We start from the raw sequence: 25,922 nt of genomic DNA, 5'->3' as shown, positions 1-25,922 counted from the left end.
CTTTAGACCTCAAAAGTCACTCAGATTGGAAAATAAAAACAAGTCTAAACCACCTAACATAAAAAGTCTGAAACTATCGTTTTTAAACATATCACAGAGCACTTTCTCATCTCTTGTACAGGAAAAATACTTTCACAAACACACACACACACACACAAGTTAGGCTTAGAGAATACAACCAGGAAAATGTGTTTTCATATACGCATGCATATTAACGAAGTGAAAACGTGTAGTGAAGTCATAGAAAAATCCAAAGTACCTGGGGATGGTGGAAGTTTCTCATGTACCAGATTTTCAGCTATTAATTTTTCCTCCTAGCAGAGAAATAAAAAATGAGACAATTTGCTTTAACAGCATTGCTACTGGAGAACTTAAGAAATAAAACTTTTGAAAGAGTTTCTTTTATATCAACAAAACTGAAGGTTGGATTCACTGCTGATACTACACAACTTATCATTTACTCATCTGGACATCATTTTATCACTTATCACTGCCATCAGTCACTTGTAGACACCTGAAACTCACTATTATCCTTAGTTGTCAGAAATGTGCAGTTGTCATAACCATTTTTTTTACGGCTGACATAAAAGTCACATAAACACAAACCTTCTTGACAAAACAGGAAGGGTATTCTTCCCACTTTGTATAAAGTACGACTTTAGACTAGTCAATTATGACAGTCCCTAACTGCGTATCAGCAAATCAATTAAAATGTAAAATGTTTTTCGAAGTTGAAAAACTTTGTTCTTGCTTTGCTGGAAAAAACCAAAAGCATTTGTACATTTTCAGAAGGCTTTTTCACCAGGAAAGAATTACAGTGTCATTTATATTAATGCATTTACTTGAGGTGAAGGTGATAAAGAGACTTTCTCCCTGTTTTTATGAAACAGTAATGAAGTTTTGTAAGGATATGCTGTCATGTAATTTAACACACTGATGATACTGAGTGACACTAGTGACTTAATGAGACAAAACTCATGAACAATTTCAAAGAAAAATAAATGTGGTCAAGAACTTGTAGAAAAAAGTTATGATTATAATGAAAGAACTGACCGTTTTAATAAACAATACTTTAGCAACTTGATCTGAGAAACTAAATTTTTGGGTATTCCTTTTCAAGCTTATGAAAGCAGTCAGATCAGCCCAAATAGAAAACTATAGAAAAATGTGGTGAAGTCAGGTTCAGAATTTGAAAATTATCAGTGTGAGCTCTCTCTTGCTCACATGCTGTCTCTCATTCTCAGATTCTTTCTTTCACATGAGGAGTAACAGAACACATACTATAAAAAAAACCCTCAACAACTTTTGTATGGCCTATTTACCTATACAGTTGCATTTTTTCAAAAGGAATGATTAGCCATTCTTGTACTCCAAAAGAAGAAGATTCTGTAGTGGCAATAAATTAGTTTTCTGTGACTGTGAATTTAGCAGCTTTTTATGACACCCTATTTTCCAAAATGCATCCTAAATCAAGTTTTATTTAAGTCTTACCTTTAAATTTAAGCCCAGATGTTGGTCTTCTGTCAAAGAAAAACAGATCTTTCAGTCAATTAAAAATTATTTTAAGTCCATAAACTGTAAGGGTTCACAAGGATATGTATGCACACATATTATACATGCAAATAAATGTAAGAAAGTCCTCCCCAAACCACAGATTAGATCACTAACTTTCCATTCTCTCTTTCACGGTGTATCAGGACACTGATGTGAGACCTCACTTTACCTCACACTGGATAGATGCAAGTGTAGAAGAAACGAAGCTGTATTGTTGGCTTCCGTTGTAAGTTCAGAATTTGACTGAAGAACAAATGAAATATTTTCATTGATTTTACTGGACTTGAATCCTGTTGCATCTCTGAACAAAGCAATTGTAATTCTGACAGCTTTCAAGACCTGCAGCACTTACTATGTAGAAAAGGGATTAGAAACAGTGTATATATCCTGTATTTTTTCAGTTTAATGCCTCACTTCTCAAATGATTTTATCAAAGCAACCCATTCTTTCTGAATATTGTTCTCTATAAAACTTTTCAAATTACTCCACCAAACTAATACTGAAAAAATGCTGGGATCCAACATAAAGAAAATTTAGAGACACAATTTTTTTCAAAATTGACTCCGTTTTGCTTCCTCTTTCCTATCCACTAGCTACAGAGTGCTACCATCCTCTGTAAAAACTGCATTTTCCAGCTCTGAAATGAATTCTTATTTCCTTTTCCCGATTTTAAAATAAAAGACAAGATAATTATGCAAGAAAACTTCTATACAAGTACATTGGTCTTGGTCTATTGTTATAATTATTTTCTCCACAATATTTTATTGTTACAAGAAAATAGCCCAATGACAGGTCCAGTAATAACCCAAATGTCCCTAATCTAATGAAATTACTTATTTAAAAAAAATTATTTGTGAAGCTTAACAATTCAGATCTTAGGGTGATAGCCTGAGACTGATGATCATGCTTATTTCTCTATTTTGAAGAAACATCCTCTCTGACCTGATGTACAATTTTAAGGCCCAGACCTTAAAAGACAGCAATAATGATACAAATTCTGTAGAAAGGATAAACAACACTACTATCACACCATCTGATTATTAAAAAACTCAAAAAGTTTTTGCTACTGTTTTTCAGGCATGCCATTTTTTCACACAAGTAAAATTACTGATGAAAAATGTCTTCCTCTATCTCTAGCTTTCTTTTTTTAACATTGCTAGTTTCTATAGTTTCTGCTTTTTTTCCTTTTTTTTTTTTTACACAGTAACACTCCAATAGGTTCCAGAGTACAAAAGTGACTGCTTCTGGCACATATATCAACAAAAATAGCAACAAAAATAGTAGAGAATGACTGTACTTGACAAGACAGAGTTCACAAAACTTTCCTCCCTGCCCCCTCATTTTACAGTGGCTGACAGTTTGTTCCACAGTGAATATAGACCAATCTTTCCTCTTTATGCAGGTTTTTAATTTTCTGTAACTATTAGAAATTGCGAAGTATTTAGTAGCATTTCTTTAATTGCCCTTTTAAAAAAGGAATATAACATTACAATATAGTATTAAATTTATTTATTAAAAAGTTATTTTTCCCAATGGAAATGGTATGGCATTTTGTCTTAAAGTAAATTTACTTACCTTCTATTTGCACACTTGACTTATCCACCACCACCTGACACTCAGTTTCATGGGAAGAAACCCCTTTCTTGTCAGCATTAGGAACAGGAGACGGTGGAAACTGTTCCTATGTAAAAATAAGACAAACCTCTCTAAATCATGAGATCACTGTTAAAATAGCCCATGTACCTTGATATCTGTATGAAACATTTAGTGTATTAACGTCCCTGTCACATTTAGAATTGTTCACTAATATTTTAAGATAATAAATGATAAGATTTACTTCTTCTCTTGTTGTTGTTTTCTTGGGGGTTTTTTGTGGTTTTTTTTTTGTGGTGGTAGTGGTGTTGTTTAGGACTTTATGTAAATAAAATCTAGCTTTACAATGATCAACAGGAGGTTAGCAAGTATGATAGTGATTAGTTCAAGGGCAAGTATTCTCTTGTTCGGTTACAGGAGTCCATGAAATTATTCTGTCTGCTTGTTTGCTGTGGCATACCTAATCTTGATCTTAATAAAAGATCAACCATTTATCTACTATATCACAGCAGTGAGGGATTAATTAACCATTTTTAACATTATCCTTGCTGGCTTTCCCACTGATCACATACCAGCGTTCCACATATTCTACTCATACCCTTTTATTTTTTTTGTTCCGTCCCCTTCCCTCCTCTTACTAGCTACTGTTTCTTCACCTTGTGGTGTTTTTTGATTTCTTTCACATTTTGGGATTCGTGATGTACATTATAAGACTGATATAATGTACATTATATGACTGATAAGTCAGTCTACTTTACTAGTGCTGGGTTTTTATGAAGAGGCATTTTTTAAGAGATCTTTCATTGCCTTTTTCCTACTCAGGTACTTCTTTGTGTTTGTTAAATTTTTGTATCATTTTTGATTTAACTTTAAATGTGCCTTAGGAGTATTAAGTTCATTGCTGGTTGAGACAATCCAAAATTATAGCATACAAAAATCTCCTGGTCTTCAAGACAAGGTTAATTTATTTTGTTCAATTCTGAATCTCCCTATAGGTCTGTGCTCATTAGCACAATCCTGAACCATTAACTAAGCCTTCACCATTTAACAGTAAAGTTACTACTGCTTTTAACAAATCATCTACTATGTAAGTACCATGCTCAATATAAGTTACTGGACATTTTACAAGACTAAATTACGCATGATGATTATATACAATACCAGTGCGCTCCTAATAACCAGAGGCAGAGACTCTGACAACCAACAAACCTACCTAACTCATGTAAGAGTAAATGAATCACAAAAGTTAGCATGAAATAAATATTGAATAAACATCTGAAGAGTAAGAAGAGAATACAAAGTATCCAAAATATTAACGTGCATTAACATATTACGAGATGGTAAAGGAACTAATGCATTTAAAAAATCCTACCTTTTTAGTTTTGCGGGGAACAGCATATATAGCTTTGGTGCTAAAGCTTCCTTCCCTTTTCTCATTACTCTGACAGCTGGACTCTGCCTCTTTATCATCATCTGAAAGATATGTATCCATGTCCTCATCTTCACCATAATTGCCTGGTATTTCCAAGGACTGTAGAGGAGATCTGTCACAACCATCAAGTCTCCAGTTAGATCTGCAAAAAAGCAATTTAATGCCTGTTTCAGCACTGCTTACTCTTCAAAAAACCCTACACTAGTAAAGTAGAACCATCAGTCTAACAATGTACACAAGTCCAAAGAGGCAGCTATCTAAGCTTCCGTTAGCTGCAAACAAGGAATGTAGTCTATGTATGCTCTAAACCAGACAATTAACACTGGTACTACCTTTTCCTCTCTATCTTAAAAAGACAGATTAGAGATAGAAGGTTCCTAATTCTACCAAAAAGACAATTTGAAATAATCATTTTAGCACAAAGGAAGTATCTTACATGTAATTCAGGTGATTCCTCAGTTCATCATATTTTGTAAAATTGATCATCATTTGACAGAAATAGTGCTTTACTTATGACTGTTGTACAATCCAAATCTGCCTCTCTGAAGATTGTATGTGTGACACCACTTTACAAGAAATGGAATAAGGATTGTTAGACACTTCAAACTCAATTTATGATGCGGTAAGAAAAAAGTAAGTAGTTGTAACAGCAGGAGTTGCTGTCACTCTTTGGTAAAATTGATCATTGACAGATTCCATTTCTAATGTAAGGTATCAAACCAGAAAGTATACACACACTACCCTATTCTGAGCTCTGTGACTGTTGCATATGGCTCAAAACATTCTTGTTCCAAGTAGGTTGAATCACTTTCAGAAAGTGATCGCTGCCGAGGCTGAGGAATAGCAACAGTGCGCCCTGTTAGTGCTGTTGCAAGGATAGCTGCTGCTAGAGCAGACCTGGAAGAAAACAGAAAAATGCAATGAAGCAATTCTGATGCTTTCTCTGTGCTCCACATTTTATATCTTTTCCTATGCAAAACATCTTCACTATTTAAGGAAAGCAAAATGTTCACAGTTAACAAGCATAAATACCACTGAATGCTATGGGACTGGTTATAAACTATTACCTCCCAAAGTAAAGCACAAAATGGGGCAAGCTATTGTAATGCAGCTATCCAAGAGTAAGGTACAATACCTATTGGTTTTCCCAAATCACATACATGAAAATTATGGAATATACTGAGTTACTTTCCCAAAACTCACATTAATAATTTACAGTATTTAGCATTCACTTTAGCCATAACAATACTACCTGGTGTTGTACTGAAAACTTGTTCCATATCCTGCTATTTTGTCTCCATTTTTCCCTACTCTGAACTTTTTACTGATGACTCTGAAGTTGTTAATAAATGTTGGCATACTGCAAACCAGGACAAGCATACATAAACAAAAGTGCCTATTTGTGGGATGCTATGGAGTACAGAGAAGGATATGATGAAAAGGAAAAACAAGTAGTAATTAAGATTAAAGCAGTGAAATGCTGAGAACTGTAAAATGAATGACAAGAACTAGAGGCCAAAAAGGAGGAAGAAATTAACTAGAATTAAGTAGGAATGTTACAGACACTAGGAAGATCATGGAAAACAACCAGAATTGAACTAAATGCAGAGAAAACATAGAATAAAAACTGTAAAAACTACAACTTTAAAGAAAAATAATCTGCCTTTTTCCAAGCCAGTGTGGTTTTACATGCCAATTTTTTAAGTCCCTGGTACGGTAGCAAGGTTTAATTTATGTTTTTCTAATGGGCTAATATTTCCTGACTCACAGCACTAGTGCTGTGCAGTCCTACACACTACTGTAGCAGCCAAATTAAAAATTACACTAACTTTAAAGAGTCCATTCGTCTTTAATTGACTCAGATAAGTTACATGTTCATAATGGTCACTGTCTTGAATATTTACCATGCTTAGGAGTGGGGAAAAAAGTTGAGAGTAGGAAACTGCCCCCCTTAAAAATATATTATTTTTATGAAAAGTTTTATGTAAATATTGCAGGGACATGCAATTCTTCTAATCAGGCTTTTCTAGTATGCTACAATACTTGATGAAGCAGGGAAAAAAAAAATCAAAACATCAGAACATACCTGGGCCTTTCTGGAGAAGGGTTTGGACTACGAGGGGGAGGGGTGCGGGGAACTGCAGGTTTAGGAGCTATGGTAGCAGCAGGGACCAGGCCATGAGCTATATGTTTCTAAATGATTTAAAATAAAATTAGTTGACAATGACTTTAAGGATTACAGTAAAAAAAACCACAGAACTGAATGTGCACAAAAACTAACTATGCAAAATAATATAAAAAGGAAGAACAACTACATGCAATTAATGTAAACAGAAGACTTGAAATGGCATTTCATTCCCCTTAAAATCAGAACCCCGCATAAAGCTGGCAAGTTCATTTAACATTTATGAACAGCTGCTCTTGAAGGTTAGAAATGTAATTTACATGAGACCCATGAATGTATGTTTTCTATCCACTATATAACAATTTGCAAAACCAGAATTTTAACTTACCATTTCTTCCTATATATATACAAGAAAAACAGGACTAGAAAATAACTTTTTTCAAAATATCTGAATGCTGCTTCAGAGTAACAATATTAGTCCCCCTCTTCTAGAGTTTGTCAATCCTCAGTCATAGCAGCATGAGATGGAAAAAAAACCCCCTACCACTAAGTCTTGCAGTCAAAGGTTCAACCTTAGTTTAAAAAAAACCAAAACAAAATGAATACATTTTAATCGGAAAACACAGTAATTTTTTTTAAAAATAGGATAATATTAAATACCAGCTCAGAAAAACTGGGACCAGAGTTCCTACAAAAAGTACTGTGAAGGGAACCATATACTGGTTGAGGTTGGAAGGGAGCTCTGGAGATTGTCTAGTCAAAGTTCCTGCTCAAAGCTGGGTCAACTACGAGAGGATGGCTTGGGATCCTGTCCAGTCATGTCTTATGTATCTCCAACCTGGTCCAGTGCTGAACCACCTCACAGTATTTTATTATTATATTTAAGTTGAATTGTCTGTGTTTGAGTTTGTGGTCACTACCTCTTGTCCTCTCTCTAGGCATCAGAAAATACTATGCCATAATAAAGTCCATCGCCTTCGGACAGATGTTACTTTTTTATGGAGTGAAACAGGCTAAGTTCCTGCTATTTCTGCTACAGATCTTTCTTCCCCCAATTATTCTTTAATTCACTTCTCCAACAGGAGAATGAAGATGCAAACTGGGAAATATTTCTGGTTTTGCACAAAGGAACATCAAATGATTAAATGGTGCATTAAAAGATTCTCTTTTTACTCAGTTTTGAAACTGCACTGCTCCCTAATTCTGCATGTCTGTCTGGCATACACCATTTCATTTACTACAGGCTGTTGACTGTAGATACGACTATGACTGACCCTACTATGACTACCAAGGAACACAGCTAAAGCCGAAGTCATTCCACGGTAAAAGTGTAACAACAACATAAGATAAATACTTCCATTCTAGTAATAAAAAATAATTCAGTTAGTTCAAGTGATTCGGCCAAATTGGGCCAAGAGACACTTCCGAGGCAAAATCCAAGAAGCGGGTATTTGCTTTGTTCAGTGTGCTGTCTATGCGGGGATCGCTCCTTCTAACATGCACACACCCCAGGCACACGGCAGATTACAATATAAGGTTGCACAGTCATATGCATATTCATTTATTCATATTCATCATTTTCCCTAGAAAAGGTGTGGTTATGCAAACTGTTTCTTAGAACTCGCTATTATCATTGCACGGAGCGCAGGCCCAGGGCTCCCTGGTGGCCGCCCTGAGGAAGGCTCAGTGGGCATTTGATGAAGGCTGAACGTCTTCCTCGCTCTGCACTTTTCACCCTTCTTTCCTAGGCATGTGCAGTCTCTTACTAGCTGTTCCAGCATTTTCTTCACTGGATCTAGCAAGTTTCTGTTCCCTATCTTTTGCCAAGTTACTCAGCCAGCTCTACATTGGTTACAATGTATCTTATTCTAGCCTCAGTACACCCAAGCATGCCTAAGTACAATGATTTTAACCCTTTCACAAGTACGTTGGAAGAGAACACCCGCACAACTGCTGACAACCCTACAGCCTTTGGCTGCTCTGAGCCTTCGATCAGAAGGCTTTATCAGTTCACTTTACAGCACTGAACGTGTTCTTCGAGGATCGCCTCGGCAAGCGCTGGGAGCGAGCGCGCTGCACTGCCAGCCCTGGCCAGCGCCCAGAGCTTCCCGGAGGGGAGGGCGCGCGAATCCCCCGCCCCGCCGAAGCTCGGCGTTTCTAAAGAAGCCGGGCAGGCCCGGGTCTGAGGGAAAGGAACGCACCAGCCCCCGGACACCATTTTGTCTTTGCTGCTTAGGTTTCATTTTTCTCCCCGATTTTCGGCGAATCTCCCGACTTCAAACTGCTCAGTGATCACCGGCATCAGCCGCGGGGCACAGCCGCCTGCCCCGGGGACCGCCCCTCCTCCCACTCGCGCACAGAACCCTGCTGTCCCCACTCACGAGAACGGAGCCCCACGCTAGGCGGAGCAATACTCACGAAGGGGCCCCTCCGACCTCTCCTGAACAGGAACGCCATCGGGACGGGACGGCTCCAACCACTGCCTCTACGGCCGCTTCCTCGTCGCGTCGGTCGCCTCTCGCTCCGCGATCCCCCGGTAACAGCGCCCCGGCGGATTTGCTGCGAGCTCGCACTTCTCCAATCAGCACGCGCCTTACTCACCCCCCGCTCGGCCGTAGCGACCTGCCCGTGGCGGGGCCCGCCCGCTTCCCCTTCCTCATTCGCTCGCGGCCCGCGGAGCTCTCGCTCCCGATTCGCGGCCAGCGCTGTCGCTCGGTTGTCTCCTGCCGGCCGCGCCTCTGGGCGGCTCAGCGCGGGAGCGGCCGCGGCCCGTGAGGCCTCTCCTCGCCCCTCAGAGTGGGCCGCGCTCTGCGAGTGGTTCGGTGTGCGTGTCTGTGTGTTTGCGGTGGTACCGGCTTGTCTGTGGTGCTTGTCCTCAAATCATGCCTTAGTCTCCCAATTCCCCTTAAAGTCAGAACACCGCGTAAAGCTGGCAAACCTGAAAATAATCTCTCCCAGCAACTACCTTTTAATAATCCGTCTGGAGACTTCGGCCAGCTGAGGGATGGAGGTGCCTCTGGAGTTGGCTTTGCAATTCAAGAAGATTTTCTCCCAGCAAGAGTGGATGAAGGCACGGAAAAGGCAATGTGTGTTTTCTCACCATCTATGTGTTTTAATTCTGGCGTTTTTCAGATTAAGTGGTAAAGCTGAAACTGGAATTTGCAAGCCAGCAGCCTGTATTAAAGTGAACCGAGTTGCTGGCCGATTTTGATATGCCCAACTTAACTGTAAGGACGCTTGAGGAAGGAGATAGTGTCTCTTCCAGAATATTATATCCTAAATTTAGGATTAAAATGTATAAGCTTGGAACAGGCTTGTAAAATGTGTTGCTATTTTTCCACAGTTCTTTCTAAGGTGTAACTGCTACTGAAGGAGGGTTTTAAAGGAGGTCTGATGACAACAAAAGTGAACTTTCCTGTAACAGCAGGATCTATAGTTGTCCCTTACGGGCACGTGATTGGAAATGAGAAGTGGAGAGGCTCAGAGGTAGCCCAAAGGCTACAAGGTAAGTACAAGCAAATTGGAAGAGGAAAAGCAAGTCAGGCAAAACATTTCCCTCTATTGCCCAGTAACGTTAAGAATGGCTGGAATATGCTTTACTCTGTGCCTGACTGGTCCCATATGTGTGGTACAGACTATGTTAGCAGGCTGAAAGATCCCGTTTGTTTGCCGTGTATTTATGCGATCCGCTCAGTTTTCATAGTTGCAGAGCAGTGTTGGGAAGCAGCAGAATCTGCTATTGTGGGCTTTGTTCTCCACTGAACTCCCTTGAATTTACACGTATACTCTGCTACTGTCTTGCTGGCGCAACGAACTAAGTTATGATGATCCCTCCAGAAAAGCATGTGATATTTTTGTTCAAGTCCAGAGTTCACTCTAGTAATTTTAAATCTCTAGATTGGAACTGCTATTAATTGGCATTACTAAAGACATGACACAGTAGTTCAGACTGCTTGTAATAGATTGACTTGAAGGGAAAAAAGGCTTTTTATAAAGTTCATTATGAAGTCACTAGAATTATTGACACTTTAGGAAGGTTGTGCTGTGAAGCAATTATTACTATATTTTTAACTACTGTATTTTTTCTTCTAACAATCTCACCTTAAGGGAAAGTTAGACTCATCTTTGAAGGTGGCTTGGGACTGGTGGACTTTCATCTTTCAAACAGAACTTGCATTCTCTTTATTTCTGAAGCAGATTTGGTTGCAGGGGATGAATTCAAACGAAGATTGGTTAGGTTTAGAAAGGTAAGTGCTATATAAAGAGAAAAGGAAAAGTTTCCACTTGGTATTTGTTTATTCCACGCTTCTGAAGACATTCTTCTTGTGTTTTTTTTCAATTCCAGTGGAGCTGAACTTTGGGGATAATTTTCACCTGAAAATTGAAAAATTCTGCAGCTGTGTGATAATGCTGTATTAAACCTCAGTCCTGCTGCTGCAACTTATGTTCTTCCTCTGATTTGCTATTAGGCAGCTCATACTTGAAAGAATTTCTCTCTGTTACATTGCATCAGCTTGTCATTAACAAGGTTTTTTCTCATTTTTTTTTCCTTTCAATACAGGCCAGCAGTCTTAGGGGAATTGTAATTGTAGAGAAAACCCAAATCAGTGATCAGTACTACTTAGGAGTACAAAAATTTGTTGTACTTGAACTTGGAATGGTGTTGCTTCCTGTGGCAAATCAAGGAGAAGCTTCTCAGCTTATTATTCAACTAGTAAGTTTCTGTGTTATATTAATATCTGGGATGTATAGGAAAGTAGGTAGGTCTCATCAATGATCACTCATTTCGGAGAGAATACAGAGGATCTTAAAGGAACACAGTATCATTTGAACGTAAGGAATAAATCTTCTGCAACAGTGATATGATAGTACAGTTCAGTGGAAAGAAGGCTCATTTGGGAACAAAGAAAAAGATTGACATTTGCCCAATGCTACCTAGTGGCACCTCAGTACCAGATTAGATTTAAAAAATCCAGGATCATATTCTTCAATGTCAAAACCAACTTGAGATTTTGCTTTCTCTAAGGCTAGGGAAACTGTTTTTCAATTGTTTCTTTTTACCCTTTCTCTGACTGCATTAAAAAGGTGACAAAAATAATTGTTTTCATTTGTTGTTGCTATTATGAAATGGTTTGTTTCCTAGTAAGATTTTGTCAAACTGCATCCAATAAGGGAGCACACCTAAGGAAGGAGCTTGTTTTTAAAACTCCCTAGTGATTGCATTGAACTGTTTTGAGATGAAGCTATTTTAAACCCTGGAAGCAGCACTCTGGCAGAGGCGCTGGGTGTCGCTGACAGCTCTCTTTGGCTCCAGGTGCGAGAGCAGAGCAGGGATCACGGCGCTAACCCCTTCCTTCGCAAGCAGCGTGCTCAGCTGGCAGAACCGGCAGTGCTCCAGGCAGTGCAGCAGATACCCGGAGTTGGGAAAACCAAAGCTCTGCTTTTACTGCAACGGTTTGGAAGCATCCACCGGCTTTGTAACGTATCCATCAATGAGCTTGAGGAAGTAGTTGGACAAACAGTAGCACAACAAATTTATACTTTTTTACGTTCCTGACGTGCATGTGCAGTGGTCTTTCGCAAAACTTGGGTTTTTTCTTCTGAATCATAAAATTTTGGGTTTAGTAATCACATATTATGCTAATTTCCATAATCATGGCTAGCAGCAACTGGTGGATGTTGACTAATTGTTTAGACTCTGATGCTTCTTTTTTACAGCTGCTCTGTTCATATCGATTAAGCTGTGAAAATTGCCTTGGAGAGAAGGCTGTAAAGTATTTTGCATCTATCTGGAACAAAAAACCTAAGAAAGCTGTCTTTTTCAGCATCTGTGTTAAAAAATGGAAGAGCAATATGCTTGCTTACTTTGGTCTTCCAGAACACCATATGAATATGTGCATAGTAACTTCTCAGTAACTGGAAATATGTTACATGCTTTTAAAAAGTTAGCATATACTACTTTACAGTACTATCTTTGATTTGTAACCTTTTGGAGTTCCTTTGGAAAGTCCTACTGCAATACAGGTTTGACTTTACACTAATTTATTTCTCTCGTTACCCCTCCAGTTCACAGGATGTTATCAAATTTATTCCCATCTGATATCCAAAATCTTTGTTAATTCATGTTGTCCTTTTGAATATAGGTTGGGCTACTAATAATAAATTGCAAAATACTTGGATATATTAATTATAACTTTTAATATGTTGATTATACTATCAATTATACTACAATATACACTATGAAGAAAATAATAGGGGAAGCTTTGAACAAAATTCATACTACTCTTCCAGTACTAATATTTTGAAAATTTATTTGTGAAGAGGATTGGTTTTCCTGGCAGCTTCCATTTTTTAAAAGTTACATTCTTATCCTCTTTTCTAAGGGTAGAATTGCCTTTTTCCTTGAGGAGGTGTGTGAAAAGCATCTTTCATACCACTTGGGAGTTTGGATCACAGCAGGAAAGCAGCTCAGTAGGATTTTCAACTCCCTTTTGTGGGAGCCTTGGCACCTCTGTAAGTCATCTCTTACACTGGTTAGCATGGACAGCCAATAGACCTGTTTTTTATATTGATTCTGTCCTTGGGAGGAAAATTTGTCTGTAACTTAGATATAGTTATTTCATTTAGTGAATAATAAACATCAGAATTTCCAAAAGTACAGAAAAAGATACTGCTTTTTTTTCAGGCAACTAGGGAGTACTTAAGCTTCTTTATACATGGGTTTGCTTAGATTTTATTCCCTCTTCTCTCAAATTTTGTCAGTTTGCTATGAAGACTGGATTTCATGTCTAAAGCCATGTGGCTATTATGTTGCAAGACAAACACCGTTTTCCTATGACAAACGGCCATCTGCTCAGTGCATTACAGTTCAGTTGAAGTAGTAACCATTACCATTAATGGAGTTAGAGGCTGAACTACTAATCTACTGCTAACCTTTCTTTTTAGGGCTTTACAGCAACATTATACATCCCTGTGGGTAGACTTGGTACAAAAATTCCTGTGGTCTGAGCAAGATACAAGGCACACACTCATTTCACTGCAAGTTAGTTAGCTGTTGGCTACTACTCAGTGTTGAATGAATCTTTCGTTAGCTGTCAGAAAACTAAGAGTATTTCTATATATACTAAGAGTATTTGTCCAAATTTTTACTTGAATTGAGGGGTGTGTTTTAAAAAGCCAAACTTTCCTCAAGGGCAAGTGAGTGTGATGATGGGAAGGGAAAGACAGTTAATCAGGAGCTAAGAGGGAAAGTAGTTCCAGGAAGACTTATCATAGTGGGTTAAGAGAAGTGAAGAGCTGGAAGGGTGATTAGTGTTACTTTGCTAAAGGTTTTGTTACTTCGATAGCAATTTCAGCACACATGTGAAGTCACTCTCATCTGTCTGGAATACTGTATGGCAGGGGTGTGCAGATCAGTATCTGACTGCTGCTGCTTGTGTGTGTAAAAACACTACTACCACTACACATAAAAAGTAACTACTAAGGATAGGCAAGTCACAAGTAATTTACAACTTATTTTTTATGCAACCCTTATAGGGAAACTAGAAATATGTTTATAGTCTTTGTAAGGCAGTTGGTTTTAAACTCTTAAGTTTATATTGCACAATACAGGAACTTCTCTTTGAAGTTTCTTAGATCTGCGTAAGCAACATTACAGAAACAAACACATGGTCTGGCAACAGTAAAGAGCTAAAACCTGTAAATTACACTTTATCCTCCAACCTGCAGCAGAATCAAAAAGCTACTACTAAATGACAGCATTGAATTTTTATTCATAAATAAGGGTCATCAAGATATTTACACCTACTACACAAGAAACTAAAAATAAATGACAACTTTAAAGTTTACACCAAGATGCAAATTTTTGTTTAAAGTATCTATCTCTCTACTCTGTAGATAGCAATGTTAACTAACACTAAAGTGTTAGCAATTTTCAATTAATTTCAAGAAATAGAAGATTCTCAAAGAAATGCTCACCAGTTATTTTTTGTCCCCCTCCCTACTACAGAGCTTGCTCGTGAATTGTTTCAAGGGTGGAAGGATTTTTTTGTTGCGTGATGTGATAGTAAATAAATATTCTGCCACTTAGCACAAGCACTTCTTTTTTCATATTTTAAAGCATCACTGCAATTTATGTGCCTTTGAATCAATATATTATAATATGTCCATTTTGAGATTTGTTTCACAGCTATCCATTTTATCAAGGCTAGTGAGGTACAAGTCTTAAGGTAAGTAGGTTAAATAATGTTTGGAATAAAGCCTGTTTTTAACAACTGAATCTGCAGACATTTAAAATGTAACCTAAATCAGAAAAAGAAAAGAGTAAAAGCCTTTTGGAGTTCAAAAGATATTTTAAATTTTAAGCCTTCTAATTCTCTTCCAAAATTAAATTACCTATTCAGTAGACTACACCTAGTACTCTGAGGAAGCATCTCTGTATAAAAACACAACTCTATGACGCTGCCCCTTGGCACAAGACTAGTTTCTCGGAATAACATTATTCCCTCTCACCTGTGGTTAGTTAAGATAATTCTTTAAAGTAGTGTTAAGTGATTTATTATTGACCCTAAAATTTAAGGGCAAAATCATTCTTTAATGTGTCCCCTATTGTTTTGCATTCAGCATCAAGTTTGTAATAAATAACTCCCATCTAGCATAGTTATAAAAATCAGTCATAACTGTATTTTGAAATTCCAAAGAGTCCAGTCCTCATTGTCGGCAATTCTATAATCTACATCTAGTTATTGCATATCTCCCAAACCACTTCATTCTAACCTTCAAATACTTAAGTTTTACAGTTTCTGCCAGCTTCTGACCTTCTCATGTGGCTCAATGCACAGCAAATGAAGTCAACAGTATTTATCTGAGTTTATACATATGCATATGAAGATAAAATTGATCAATATTTTCATATACATTTTAAACAAAAGTCACGTTAACAGATCTTCTGAAAGATTCAGTACAATGAACTTTCTGTATTCAAAAGTGTGAAGGGAGAAAGCTTCTTCTTAATCTGAGAACTTCCAGCCACAGCTGAAGGAAGGCAGAGTGTACTTGCAGCTTTCTGTCTATTTTTAGTTCCCCAACTTAGAAAAGGGAGTTTTAGTGGAGCTTTCTTGGTCTGATCAATTTTATCCTCGTCCATGGCTAAACAGATTAAGGAGTATGTCTTCTGCATTCCCATAGAGTAAGTTGCACTCTTGCTATGCTGTAGGAAAAAAGAGAAGCATTGTAAGAATCAGTCATCCAAAATGGGTCAAAATTTTGACAATAACAAAAGGTTACTGTGCAAATAGTTTTCCAGGGCAGACTGCAGCAAGCTTTCTGTGCTAATGACATTACTAACTGAGCACAAGGCCCTTCAGAGTGCTGTGATCCTGGTATTTTGCACATGTAGACTCAAGGGTACACTCTGCAAAGCATAAAGGAACTTGTGAATCTTTTCATGGATTGTTAAACATTTACTGGCTTCTAGCATAACTATTTATACACACACTAACCTCCCTACATAGCTCAAGTATGTAGTTCTTGCACAAATCTGAAGGGGAGTCCTTTTGCCACCGTTGGACAGGTTCTATGTTGATCACAACTATAAGAGCTCTTGTGTGACATTCTCTTGGAATACCTGAAAGGCACAGCCTTCTCTTTCTTATCTGAGCTTTGCCCTGAAGGAATTTGATTCTATTCTAGCCTATTCTTTCCAGTTGCAACTTGGAATGGCAGAGGTGTAATTCCTTATTTTCAATACGGAAAATCAATTTAAACAAAACAAGAAAACCTAACAGCAGCAAGGGCACCTTAATAGCTTCTAAGGCAACGCTACTTCAGTGTCTAAGCTGGCCAGGGAATGTTAAATGCATGGAGTGGATTTAGCTGAGCTACAGGTTCTTCCACACAACTAGTAAGTTATTTAGAGCTTAATATATTTAATCTTGTGATGACTTTCCCTTAGTCTACAGCTTCTATAGTAGCTTAGTAACTGACTAGACAGTTAAAAATCCACCAAAAAATACATACATTAATCCATGATCTAATACAAAAGTCATAGATCATTTAGAATAACAATGCACAGAAAATAAACATGTGGTCTTGCATTTTCTATTTCATTCCATTATTGTTTAATTGTGGTTTTTTCAATGCTAAACAGGGTAGTGCCTTCATCCTCTGGGACAAGTTAGGGGAAATAAACTATGTCTTCAATTTTATCATGCAATTAATCTAAGTAACTCCACTACAAAAAAGCCCACCACCCAACCATTCTTATGCAGACAGACTACTTTAGCTTGCTAGGTCGCAATGGTTTAAACAGATGGTTTAAAAGTGAACACATGTCTGAAGGCTTTAAATATTGACAGGTTGAGTGGGATATCTGACTACATGGAAGTAAACATTAATCAGGAACTGAATGCAGGCAAGTGAAAAAACTCTCGCATATCAAATCTGCAAAACATATTTCCCTCATTACATACCAAAGATGCCGCTGTATCCTGGCAACTAATAACATCAAGCTCTATGGGCTGCTTTCCCACACTTTTTAATTTTTCCACCACCTCATTCACACCAAGCCACTTGCAATCCATGCCACCAATTGAAACAATGTAGTCACCTTCTTTTAGGCCTGCTGACTGTCAAAAAATTGGGCAAAGGTTATTATCTGGAATTATAAAGACACGTGAAATGTTTTTGTCATCATACAGTATCTGCCCCAAAGGCATTTCACTCTTAGATGCTACAAGCCCATTCTCTAGCCACACATGCACAACTTTCCCAGGTACACTAATTACCTTTTGAGTTACCATTGAAGTGATTCTGGTATTCTCAAGTGTTGGCTGTTTTTATGTTCTTTTCACTTTTCTTCTTAAGTAAATGAACCCTATGCTATGCTATTGTCCCCTACAGGACACTGCATTTTCTGCAGTGTTTTACTCTTTTCTCATTATTTTTATTTGTACTTCTGTGGATACTTCTGCCTTTTCTATAGCTAAACTGCTCATTACTACATGCTGCTTTATCCCTTTGGATTTTCCCCAAAAGAACAACATTACAAGCCAATAAAATGTTCTTGCCCCTCTTTCCTTAGGCAGATGCTACACCTTGCATTCCCTTCCCGATCCTTATTCTTGTTGCTACTTTTTAAAGCATTTATCCCTTCTAACTTCCTGAATAAGACAGGAAGTAACATTTGCTTTTATTATTTGTGACTTTTTAAGAATGAACAGAGAAAGAAATCAACTCTGTTTCATGTAATGTCAGGGATATGATTACTTCAACAATCTACAGCATATATAGCACTGAAAATGCATTCAGATTATATGAATTGACTATACTAATATATAGAACTCAATAAATACTCCAGACACGAGTATGAACAAGTGAAAGGTACATTTTAATGCTAGAGTCTGCAGAGAAATTGTTAACATCACACCAATATACTTACTGCTGCAGAACAAACTGGATCAAGACAATAAACCTGTACTGGTGAACCTCCTTTTAGACTGAATCCAAGCTCTCCTACTTCATTGTGAAGGCGAATGGTACGTGGAGCCGTCCATCTCTGCTTGGCTGAGAACACTGTCAGTGGGCCCTGGAGGTAACACAACAGCAGGCATATTATGGTTTACTGTCACTTACAAGCAAGCATTTCTGGTTTTGTAAGTCATAATGCTTTAAGCTCATCTAGTGTAGATTTTTACTCAGGTTAACTTCCAGCTAATTCCCCTGAAGTACTAAATCCTATTTCTTGACTGTTCAGTTGCTACTTCAAACAGAGTGGGATAAAGGCAACCGCCAAGTTGTTCCAGGATCTCTATTACAGTGTGCAGAATCTTTTGGCTGCATAGGCTCTAAGGTCCTACATTACTCCATTTCAGAGGAGATAAACTAATTCATGAAACATTGTATATTCTGATCCTAACCATAACTCCCAGTTCCTTTTGCTCACTGACACATAGACACCTGAAAGACTGGCTGTGTCACACACAAGTCACATGTTCTCCATGCCTGTCTCCACATACTATGTATTTCTCCCCCCTTTTAAGTTGTGTGCAATTATCTATTGAGACTTCATGGGACTTTTATGAAGGTTTTCAAGACTGAATACCGTGCAAGCCATATAGAAATGGCACTTTTATTCTTTGCTGCTCTTGACTTATACCTCTAAAGCTAAGGGTGATTTCTCCAATAACTTCTGAAAAAAACCCAGTTACTACGGGATAATTTTTTCAGGCTATAATACCTGTGTCCCTTCCCTCATGTTAAGAGTGAATTTATAGTTGCTATCAAAATGGCAGAGGTTGGTCAGCATTAGTATGTTACATACCAGCTTGTGAAAGAAGTCTTTAACTTTCACCTTGGAAAACTGAGGAGCAATTGTTCCTACTTTATGTTCTGTTTTAGCTAAAACAAAAAGAAAACAAAGTTAAAATTAAGTCTTAGTTAAGAGACATAGAAATTTATTTTTCTTGCATTCCAAGCTAGATAGGAATTTGTCCTAAATTCTTCCTAGACTGTGGAAAAATTAATTTTGGTGGGAATTTGTCAGACAGATATCAGAACTGCCTTAAAAATATTTTCAGAGCTCACAGTATCAATACAGAAAACTTTTAAAAAATCCATCTGAACAAAGCTGTGCTATTCCCATCGTTAATTTATTTCTCTTTGAGAAGTTTTTAAAACCAGCACTCATAATTTCCTACTGCTTCCAAACAGGAAAAAGTGTATGAACTGGATTAAGGTAGAAAAAAAAAAATAGCAGTCAAATTGAGTTAACAATCCAGACTAATACAAGAGTTGGGCTCAAGAAACAGTTACTACCATTTTCCCCCCATATAATTTTAACTTTTAAAGTTTCCCCATTTTCTCTAGGTCACAAGATAGTCACCAAAAAAAGCTGGATTCTAACTAACCACCATCGTTACCTACCCCAAAAAACAGTGTTGCTTGAGACAGGAACACTGTAAAACAGTTCTAACAAAATATATTGATCAAAATATATTGATCTGTGATTGAGGAAACGTAAGAAATCTGAACTCTACAAATGTACAGTATATGCTTACACATTATTTATGTTTGGAAACATATTATATATGTATTCATATATATAAATTAAAGGCATATCCCCATGAAAGCATATTCACGTATGGTTAGACAGCCTTTATTTCTGGCTGTGTACACTTACGGAGTATATCTGGAGCCTGGATTAGACTTAGAAAATCATCTTCTGTCTCTTGCTGAGCATATTTGAGAAGTGAACGCTTATGTGCAGCTGTCAGAACCTCCTGAAGAACCTCAATGTTTCGAAGCTTTTTGCATAGCCCACAGACTCTTAGAGCTTCTTCATGGTAAACAATGGCTTTGCGTAAATGTGCTTTCCCTGAAAACATTAGAAACCATTGGTTGTCATCCACAGACAATAAATACAAGGTAATTTTCAAATTGCAGCTAGTAGCTGTGTGAAACTTGCAGTTACCTAATTGTTTTCTCTGAACTTTGTCCTTTAAAACAGCAGGAACCATCAGCCCTTCAGGCACACAGTCATACAGCTGGGACAAAGCTTTCTCCTGCTGATCTTTGTCATCGCTGGGCTGCACTGTAATAATGGATAAAAAACATTAACCATACACATCTCTTTGTCTCCTGTTCCTTTACGTGTATTGTTGTGTAGTTATTACTACATTCTCTCCCAATGCAGTATAATACTTATATATGTGTATATAAATATATAAATTTTAGTTTTGGTTTTATCATCTACAATATGCAAGTAATACTTACATGCCAGAACATATTGATAAAATCTGAATTATTTAGTAGCATATAATGGATATAACTTTTCTTTTGTTTCTGTAAAAGTTAGTTTATTGAACTTTCATATTTTTCTCAAAAAACAAAAAGAGCATGGCCTCTTTTGAATGGAGAAAATGACCACAAGTTAACATATATTGAAGCACCAAAGTTCTTGTCTCCAAGACTTATCCACAGACCAAATTATAGCTGTTGGTGCATTTATTATTTTTATTTATGTGAACATATAAAGAAGTATGGTTCTTACATTCATGGTCACACAGAATGGTGGCAATGAAGTAATGTGCCAGAGCTTTGTAATGGTCTGACTTTATTTGTGCCAGCTTAGACCAGGAATAGGGAATATTCTCTTTCACTGGTTCCTGATTCATTGCAATGTTAACCAGCATGTAAACCTCTCCCACCTAAAATAAAGCACATAATTGAAGTATGAGAACTTTAATACTAGGTATTAGGAACTCAAGTAAGGGATATAACATTCAGGCTTAAGATCATTTCATGTGCAATCACATCAAAGAAGGAAAAAAATATGGTTAGCATGGGTTGGAAATAAGTTTGGAAAAAAATTTGAAATGTCATCTCAGATTTTTCCCTCACAAGAAACGTAAATCAATTTTGTAGAAGAACAGATGGACTAAGTCAGTCAATCTATATGGCTTCATAATTAAATAAAAACACTATATAATAAACAGGTCTTAATTTACAAATATATCTCATTAATTCAGTTGAAAAAAAGGGTGAAGCATAATCAAACAGTAGATTTGTGCTTCACTTTGAAACTGTGGAGTCATACATAGCCTTAGGTTTGTGTGGTCTAGTTAAAACTGGGATGTTATCCTTTATACAGAGGAAATAAAATAGTTTTTCAAGCAGTGAATGCTGCTTTAATGGATCAAACTACTCCGACTGACAGAATCAAAAGATCTTTCCCCTGCAGCTGATCAATCCTACAGAAATGTCAGGGTGGCTTTACAGGGTTGCTATGAAAGGGTTTGCCTGTTTTTCTAGTATGGATCTACTTATGTATCTGCTACTCTGAAATAACTGAGAAAGCATAGGAATATCTTTGTGGCATACCTCTTTTTTGATACATAACTCAGTCAAGTATTAACACTACCTTCTGCGGCAAGCCTATCTGCCCATTTTCTGGCAAGTCCCAAGATAGCTCTGCAGGTACCAATTTGACTGTCATCATCCTTGCCTCAGTAACAATTTAGTTACTCTTTCAGATTAAGCTTTTTAGGTTTGCATCCCTTTCAGCTACTGGGAAGCAAGACAGGTTGTGTTCAATACTTAACAGGGAACCACACAAACAACCCTGGCCTTTTATATGTACTTCTGGTGATGAAAACAGTACTGTTTGAAAGACCAACATAAAAAACTTGTAAAAAACCTTCAGCAAGTTCACTGCCTGAGTGTTTCAAGATATTTCTGTTAAACTCCATGAATTATGAATTAAATAAATTGTAACAACTCTAAAATAATATTTAAATTTCATCTATTCATGTTTTAATCTTCTGAAAGATTGTGCTTTTCACTGTAGTTTGTGAGCTGTCCCTTGTTATTTTTGGTTTTCAGTAATGGTTGTTAACATTTAAATTTAATAAATTCCGTTAATATTACTAAAAGCTGTAGGTAGTAACACAGCATTGTAAACAGTTATTTTAAAGACTAGATTTAAAAGTCCCGTATTTTACCTTGGCAACTTCCTGTGTCATTTTTACTAGTGTGAAAAACTCATTGCGTATTCCAGAAAGACCAATCTGCTCAAAAACACACTCTTGAGCTTGTGCAAGCATCATTTTTACTAGTACGTTCAGCATAGCTGGGCTCATATCATAACTTGGTGTGTGAGTAAAGGTCTCCTTTAAGTAGCTTAGAACTCCTGTAATTACAAAATGGTTTTGTCAGCATTACAAAGAGAAACAAGTGAACTTAATTCTAGCATGTACCATAATAATTAGGATTGAAAGCATATTTTCTAGTACTGTACTACAGCAGTCTGAAGGGATTCTTGGTACTTAAGAAGTTAGACTGACCTACAGGTTTTCCTTTGCATTGCCATCAACCATCCCCAAGTACAGTTCTCAAAATTACATTTCAGAGGAGCAACAGAAACTGAAAGTTTTGATGGCACTGCCTTCAGATTTGCTTGTAAAAGTTCTTGTGGTTGACCATAAGACTGTGCTGAACTGAATGTGACTTGTATGTGGGAGTGGTAGGCTATGGCTTATCCAGGGAACAAAGAAGAGAAAAATCTGCATAGCTGTAAGGAGATGACAGTATTAGAGCCTCTGGATAGAAGGAAAAGACACAAGCATATAAACTTAATGAAATATTAATCTCCTCCTCAAATGCTGCTAAGTGCATTGTGTGTCCCAGTGAAAGCTCCATTCCATGCCTGTAAACTAGAATTTTTATTTCTACTTATAAATATAACAGGGTAAAAATAAGATTCTTCTCTAGACATTTGGTTCCACCAAAATATTAATAATTTCTATCATATATCAAATTTAAAACAAACACTAACTGTAGTGCAATACTAAGTAACAGTTTCATGGATGGAAACATAACCTTCAGTAGGCATGCCATCCGACTGGTTTAGTGAGTTCAACAAGCTTGCTAATGCTGACGATCCTGCAAAAAGTGTAACAGTAAGACCTCTGCCTTTTAAGTATTCCAGCTTCTGTAATCTTGCTTCTTGCCACTACACTCAGTTCTGGCCATGTTGTGCAGTATTTTCCTACTAACGGTGTCTGTGATTTTTGATTTTTCATGTTACACTTTTATCTGAATTTTTAACATGCCATTACACAAATTTCAAATATGGCCATGCGTACCTTTTTGCACTAAAAAAATTAATCCCAGACTTACCAGGCATATCCCAAGTACTGATGGAGTGCCCTACTGAAAGGGACCGAAAGTATAGGAGGAAAAAATTATGGGGTTTTTTGTTCTCAAAATATTTCAGCTTATATTGAGGATAAATTCTGTGCAACATCTTCCATTCAACACTGAGAAACAGTTAACACAGACTCTGTTATCATGCTTCTGCCAACACAATGAAGTGTTACGGCACCATGCACAGGTACAATGAAATGCTTCCTGCACATGGGGCCCTGCAAAGGTATGTGGTAGTAAATAACACCTTTCCACTTTTGCATTAATTCTGTTCTGCAAACATGTTGAAGTGAAAAGCAGTGATTTTTTTTTATTTGCAAAATGGAAGGAGCAGCAGTAATATTGAGAAATTTCCCAACTACTGAAATTTCTTTTAGATGAAATACAAAGGTTGAAAAAGAATTTATTTTAAATATGCACGAAGAAATACTATAAATTTTTTTTGACAGCTGTGTATTCAAAGGAGGGGATTTATACAAATTCAACTCTGTGCTCCACAGTTTTTAGCTGATAAAGCTACCCATACAGTGCAAACCAATAGCCACATATTGTTAGTGCAGAAATAAATCTTACAGTACATATTAATTACAAAGGACACGTCTTTAAGTATTATGTGTAGCACAGATGATACTTACAAAACAAATCAGAAAACCTATTTAAAAGCCCCCAACAAAACCAAAAGATTTTGTAACATATTAGTTCAAGGGATAGGATTCCCTTTAACGGAATTTCTATTTCTCCTTGCTTGGGACAGAGATTGATTATTTTGGACCTGTTTACCTTTGGAATCTATGGAAAACAGGTAGTCAGCTCCCAGTGAATTTCAACTTTCACCAGAGAAAAAAGCAAGATTAATTTTTAAGACCCCCATATAAAAAACCAGGCTTAAAGGGTTTTTATCAAAGCTGTAAATTGTCTCTTGTACAGATTTGACACCAATGTGCTATCACTGAGGTAAAAGCAGTTAAAAGTTGGTGAAAGAAGGAATGAAGCAGTTAATGCTAGTGCTGTAACTTGGACCTTTGAACTGCAGTTCAGTAATCATTAACCACAGTATTCACTATCTTATCTGTATGTTCAGACTACAGTTCCAGGTTTTGAATTGAAGCTTCACCTGAGCTCTTCACTAGGCTTCTTGAATGTCCCTGTTCTTCTTTTTTTGTGTAATGAGCTCAGTAGCAAATGCAGAAATCTGTACAACATCAGAATGAGATTGTGAACATTTGCATGAAGATCTTTCCAGTATTTCAAGATGTGTACCTGCAGCTTTCTGAAAAGCATCAACAGCATTTTCAAGTCCAGCTTGGGTCTGACGATTGCATCTTGTTGCAATCTGGGTGTAGAGAGCTCCAATGTTGAACAGAACACTAGCTTTTTCAAGCAACAGATTTTGTTGACACACTGGGACACCTGTAAAGGAATCATACCTTGGGAAACAAAAATTAGAAGAAGTGTTAAGATTGGCAGAGTCCATTGAAAAAACAAGTATTTTCATTCTGTTTTTCTGAGTAGTGGAATTCTTAACTGTTCTGCCACAGTGAAAATGAAGGTGAACAGAAACACCACTATGTTCTGCAAGGACAGCCCACATAATTAACGTAAGCCAGAGAACAGCATTATTTGAGACAGTTTTCAGTAGGTTTTACAGTAGTGCCTCCATAATGTCATTATATTTAACTCAGAAGTACCTATAAAATATCAGAGGTGAAAAGCATACCAGGAAAGTATCCATATATGCTGCTATGCTCTCCTACTTATATGTTGCCAAAGATCAAACATTGGCATGGTCAGATCCTCTATTGTTTGTGTTTAAAGTTTCTATTTGCAGTTATGACTAGAAATTTAACAGTTCCTTTTGGCTACATGGCAGTCATGTTTTTTCATCATAAAAATTTTCAATTCAGAGTCAAATTTGGCTCACAGCTGTAGTAAATATTCCCTTATAAAAAATGAAGTCACTCTTTTCTTTCTTCTGGCCCAAGTGGTCTTCTTAACAAATTGTAGAAGGAGAATTAAGGTCTGACTCCATTCCTTGTCCTCATTTTGTACACCAAGGTTCAGAATTCGGAAACATCTGTAGCTGTCCAAAATTAAGGTTATTTTCTCTATTTCTGCCTTGTGCTAACCTGTAGCCCAAACCATAATCTAGTCAGTGGTTTCACTCTAAGCACGAAAAGGGTGTATTGTATTCGGGTTTACTCTTAACTTAAAAAAAAAAAAAAAAATTGACAACACACACTGCAGGGATTCAGGAGGAGAGACACACTGAGGTGCTTCAGATTAAACAAAAGACAGTTCATGATTAACCAGTGTTCTGGGGGGAAAAAAAAGGACTAAAGAGAAATATGAACTACACACTTACCACGTAAATAAAACTCCAATGTGCCTGGTGGGTGGGAAAAATCTGTTTTCTACATAACCAAGTTGCAGGAAATAGCTTATCAACATCTCAATGCCAGCTTCATCTCGGCTGGGAGTGCGGCAGGCCTTGAAATACAATAGATTAAAATTAAGTGC

General features: G+C 37.2%; 3 protein-coding genes across 13 annotated transcripts in view; 1 reads left to right on the top strand and 2 right to left on the bottom strand.

Annotated features, from left to right (window-relative positions):
* The window catches only part of CEP89 (centrosomal protein 89), a 45,388-nt gene extending 36,124 nt beyond the window's left edge, over window positions 1-9,264 (bottom strand). For 6 of the 9 annotated variants that reach the window (XM_042027706.1, XM_042027713.1, XM_042027707.1 and 3 more), the window contains exons 1-7: window positions 9,123-9,259; window positions 6,666-6,772; window positions 5,321-5,476; window positions 4,520-4,721; window positions 3,130-3,235; window positions 1,492-1,520; window positions 260-314 (exon numbers count right to left, since the gene is read on the bottom strand). In XM_042027706.1, the coding sequence (XP_041883640.1) occupies window positions 260-314; window positions 1,492-1,520; window positions 3,130-3,235; window positions 4,520-4,721; window positions 5,321-5,476; window positions 6,666-6,772; window positions 9,123-9,161 (694 nt within the window). In that variant the 5' untranslated portion in view covers window positions 9,162-9,259. Of the gene's footprint in view, window positions 1-259; window positions 315-1,491; window positions 1,521-3,129; window positions 3,236-4,519; window positions 4,722-5,015; window positions 5,528-6,665; window positions 6,773-9,122 lie in introns of those variants that run through there. The other 3 variants (XM_042027708.1, XM_042027712.1, XM_042027709.1) reach the window with 3 other exon arrangements.
* Window positions 9,265-9,449: 185 nt separating this feature from the next.
* On the top strand, window positions 9,450-12,891 carry FAAP24 (FA core complex associated protein 24). 2 transcript variants are annotated; one of them, XM_042027724.1, is made up of 5 exons: window positions 9,450-9,785; window positions 10,048-10,209; window positions 10,812-10,951; window positions 11,266-11,418; window positions 12,019-12,891. In XM_042027724.1, the coding sequence occupies exons 2-5, from the start codon at window positions 10,098-10,100 to the stop codon at window positions 12,259-12,261; spliced, it is 648 nt and encodes a 215-aa protein (XP_041883658.1). In that variant the 5' UTR covers window positions 9,450-9,785; window positions 10,048-10,097; the 3' UTR covers window positions 12,262-12,891. The 2 variants fall into 2 exon arrangements, with proteins under 2 accessions (XP_041883658.1, XP_041883659.1); XM_042027725.1 differs by having other exon boundaries at window positions 9,450-9,790.
* A 1,565-nt stretch (window positions 12,892-14,456) lies between these two features.
* The window catches only part of RHPN2 (rhophilin Rho GTPase binding protein 2), a 34,560-nt gene continuing 23,094 nt past the window's right edge, over window positions 14,457-25,922 (bottom strand). For both annotated transcript variants that reach the window (XM_042027717.1, XM_042027716.1), the window contains exons 6-15: window positions 25,768-25,892; window positions 24,666-24,832; window positions 22,202-22,389; window positions 20,752-20,908; window positions 20,173-20,292; window positions 19,882-20,076; window positions 19,024-19,100; window positions 18,142-18,288; window positions 17,174-17,329; window positions 14,457-15,912 (exon numbers count right to left, since the gene is read on the bottom strand). In XM_042027717.1, coding sequence (XP_041883651.1) covers window positions 15,661-15,912; window positions 17,174-17,329; window positions 18,142-18,288; window positions 19,024-19,100; window positions 19,882-20,076; window positions 20,173-20,292; window positions 20,752-20,908; window positions 22,202-22,389; window positions 24,666-24,832; window positions 25,768-25,892 — 1,584 coding nt within the window. In that variant the 3' untranslated portion in view covers window positions 14,457-15,660. The remainder of the gene's footprint in view (window positions 15,913-17,173; window positions 17,330-18,141; window positions 18,289-19,023; window positions 19,101-19,881; window positions 20,077-20,172; window positions 20,293-20,751; window positions 20,909-22,201; window positions 22,390-24,665; window positions 24,833-25,767; window positions 25,893-25,922) is intronic.

This window comes from Corvus kubaryi, unplaced genomic scaffold (assembly GCF_017639235.1).
Source record: "Corvus kubaryi isolate FWS band 111438036 unplaced genomic scaffold, C.kubaryi_AGA036_p1.0 37300, whole genome shotgun sequence".
NCBI lineage: Eukaryota > Metazoa > Chordata > Aves > Passeriformes > Corvidae > Corvus > Corvus kubaryi.
This window is presented reverse-complemented; position numbering and strand designations above follow the sequence as displayed.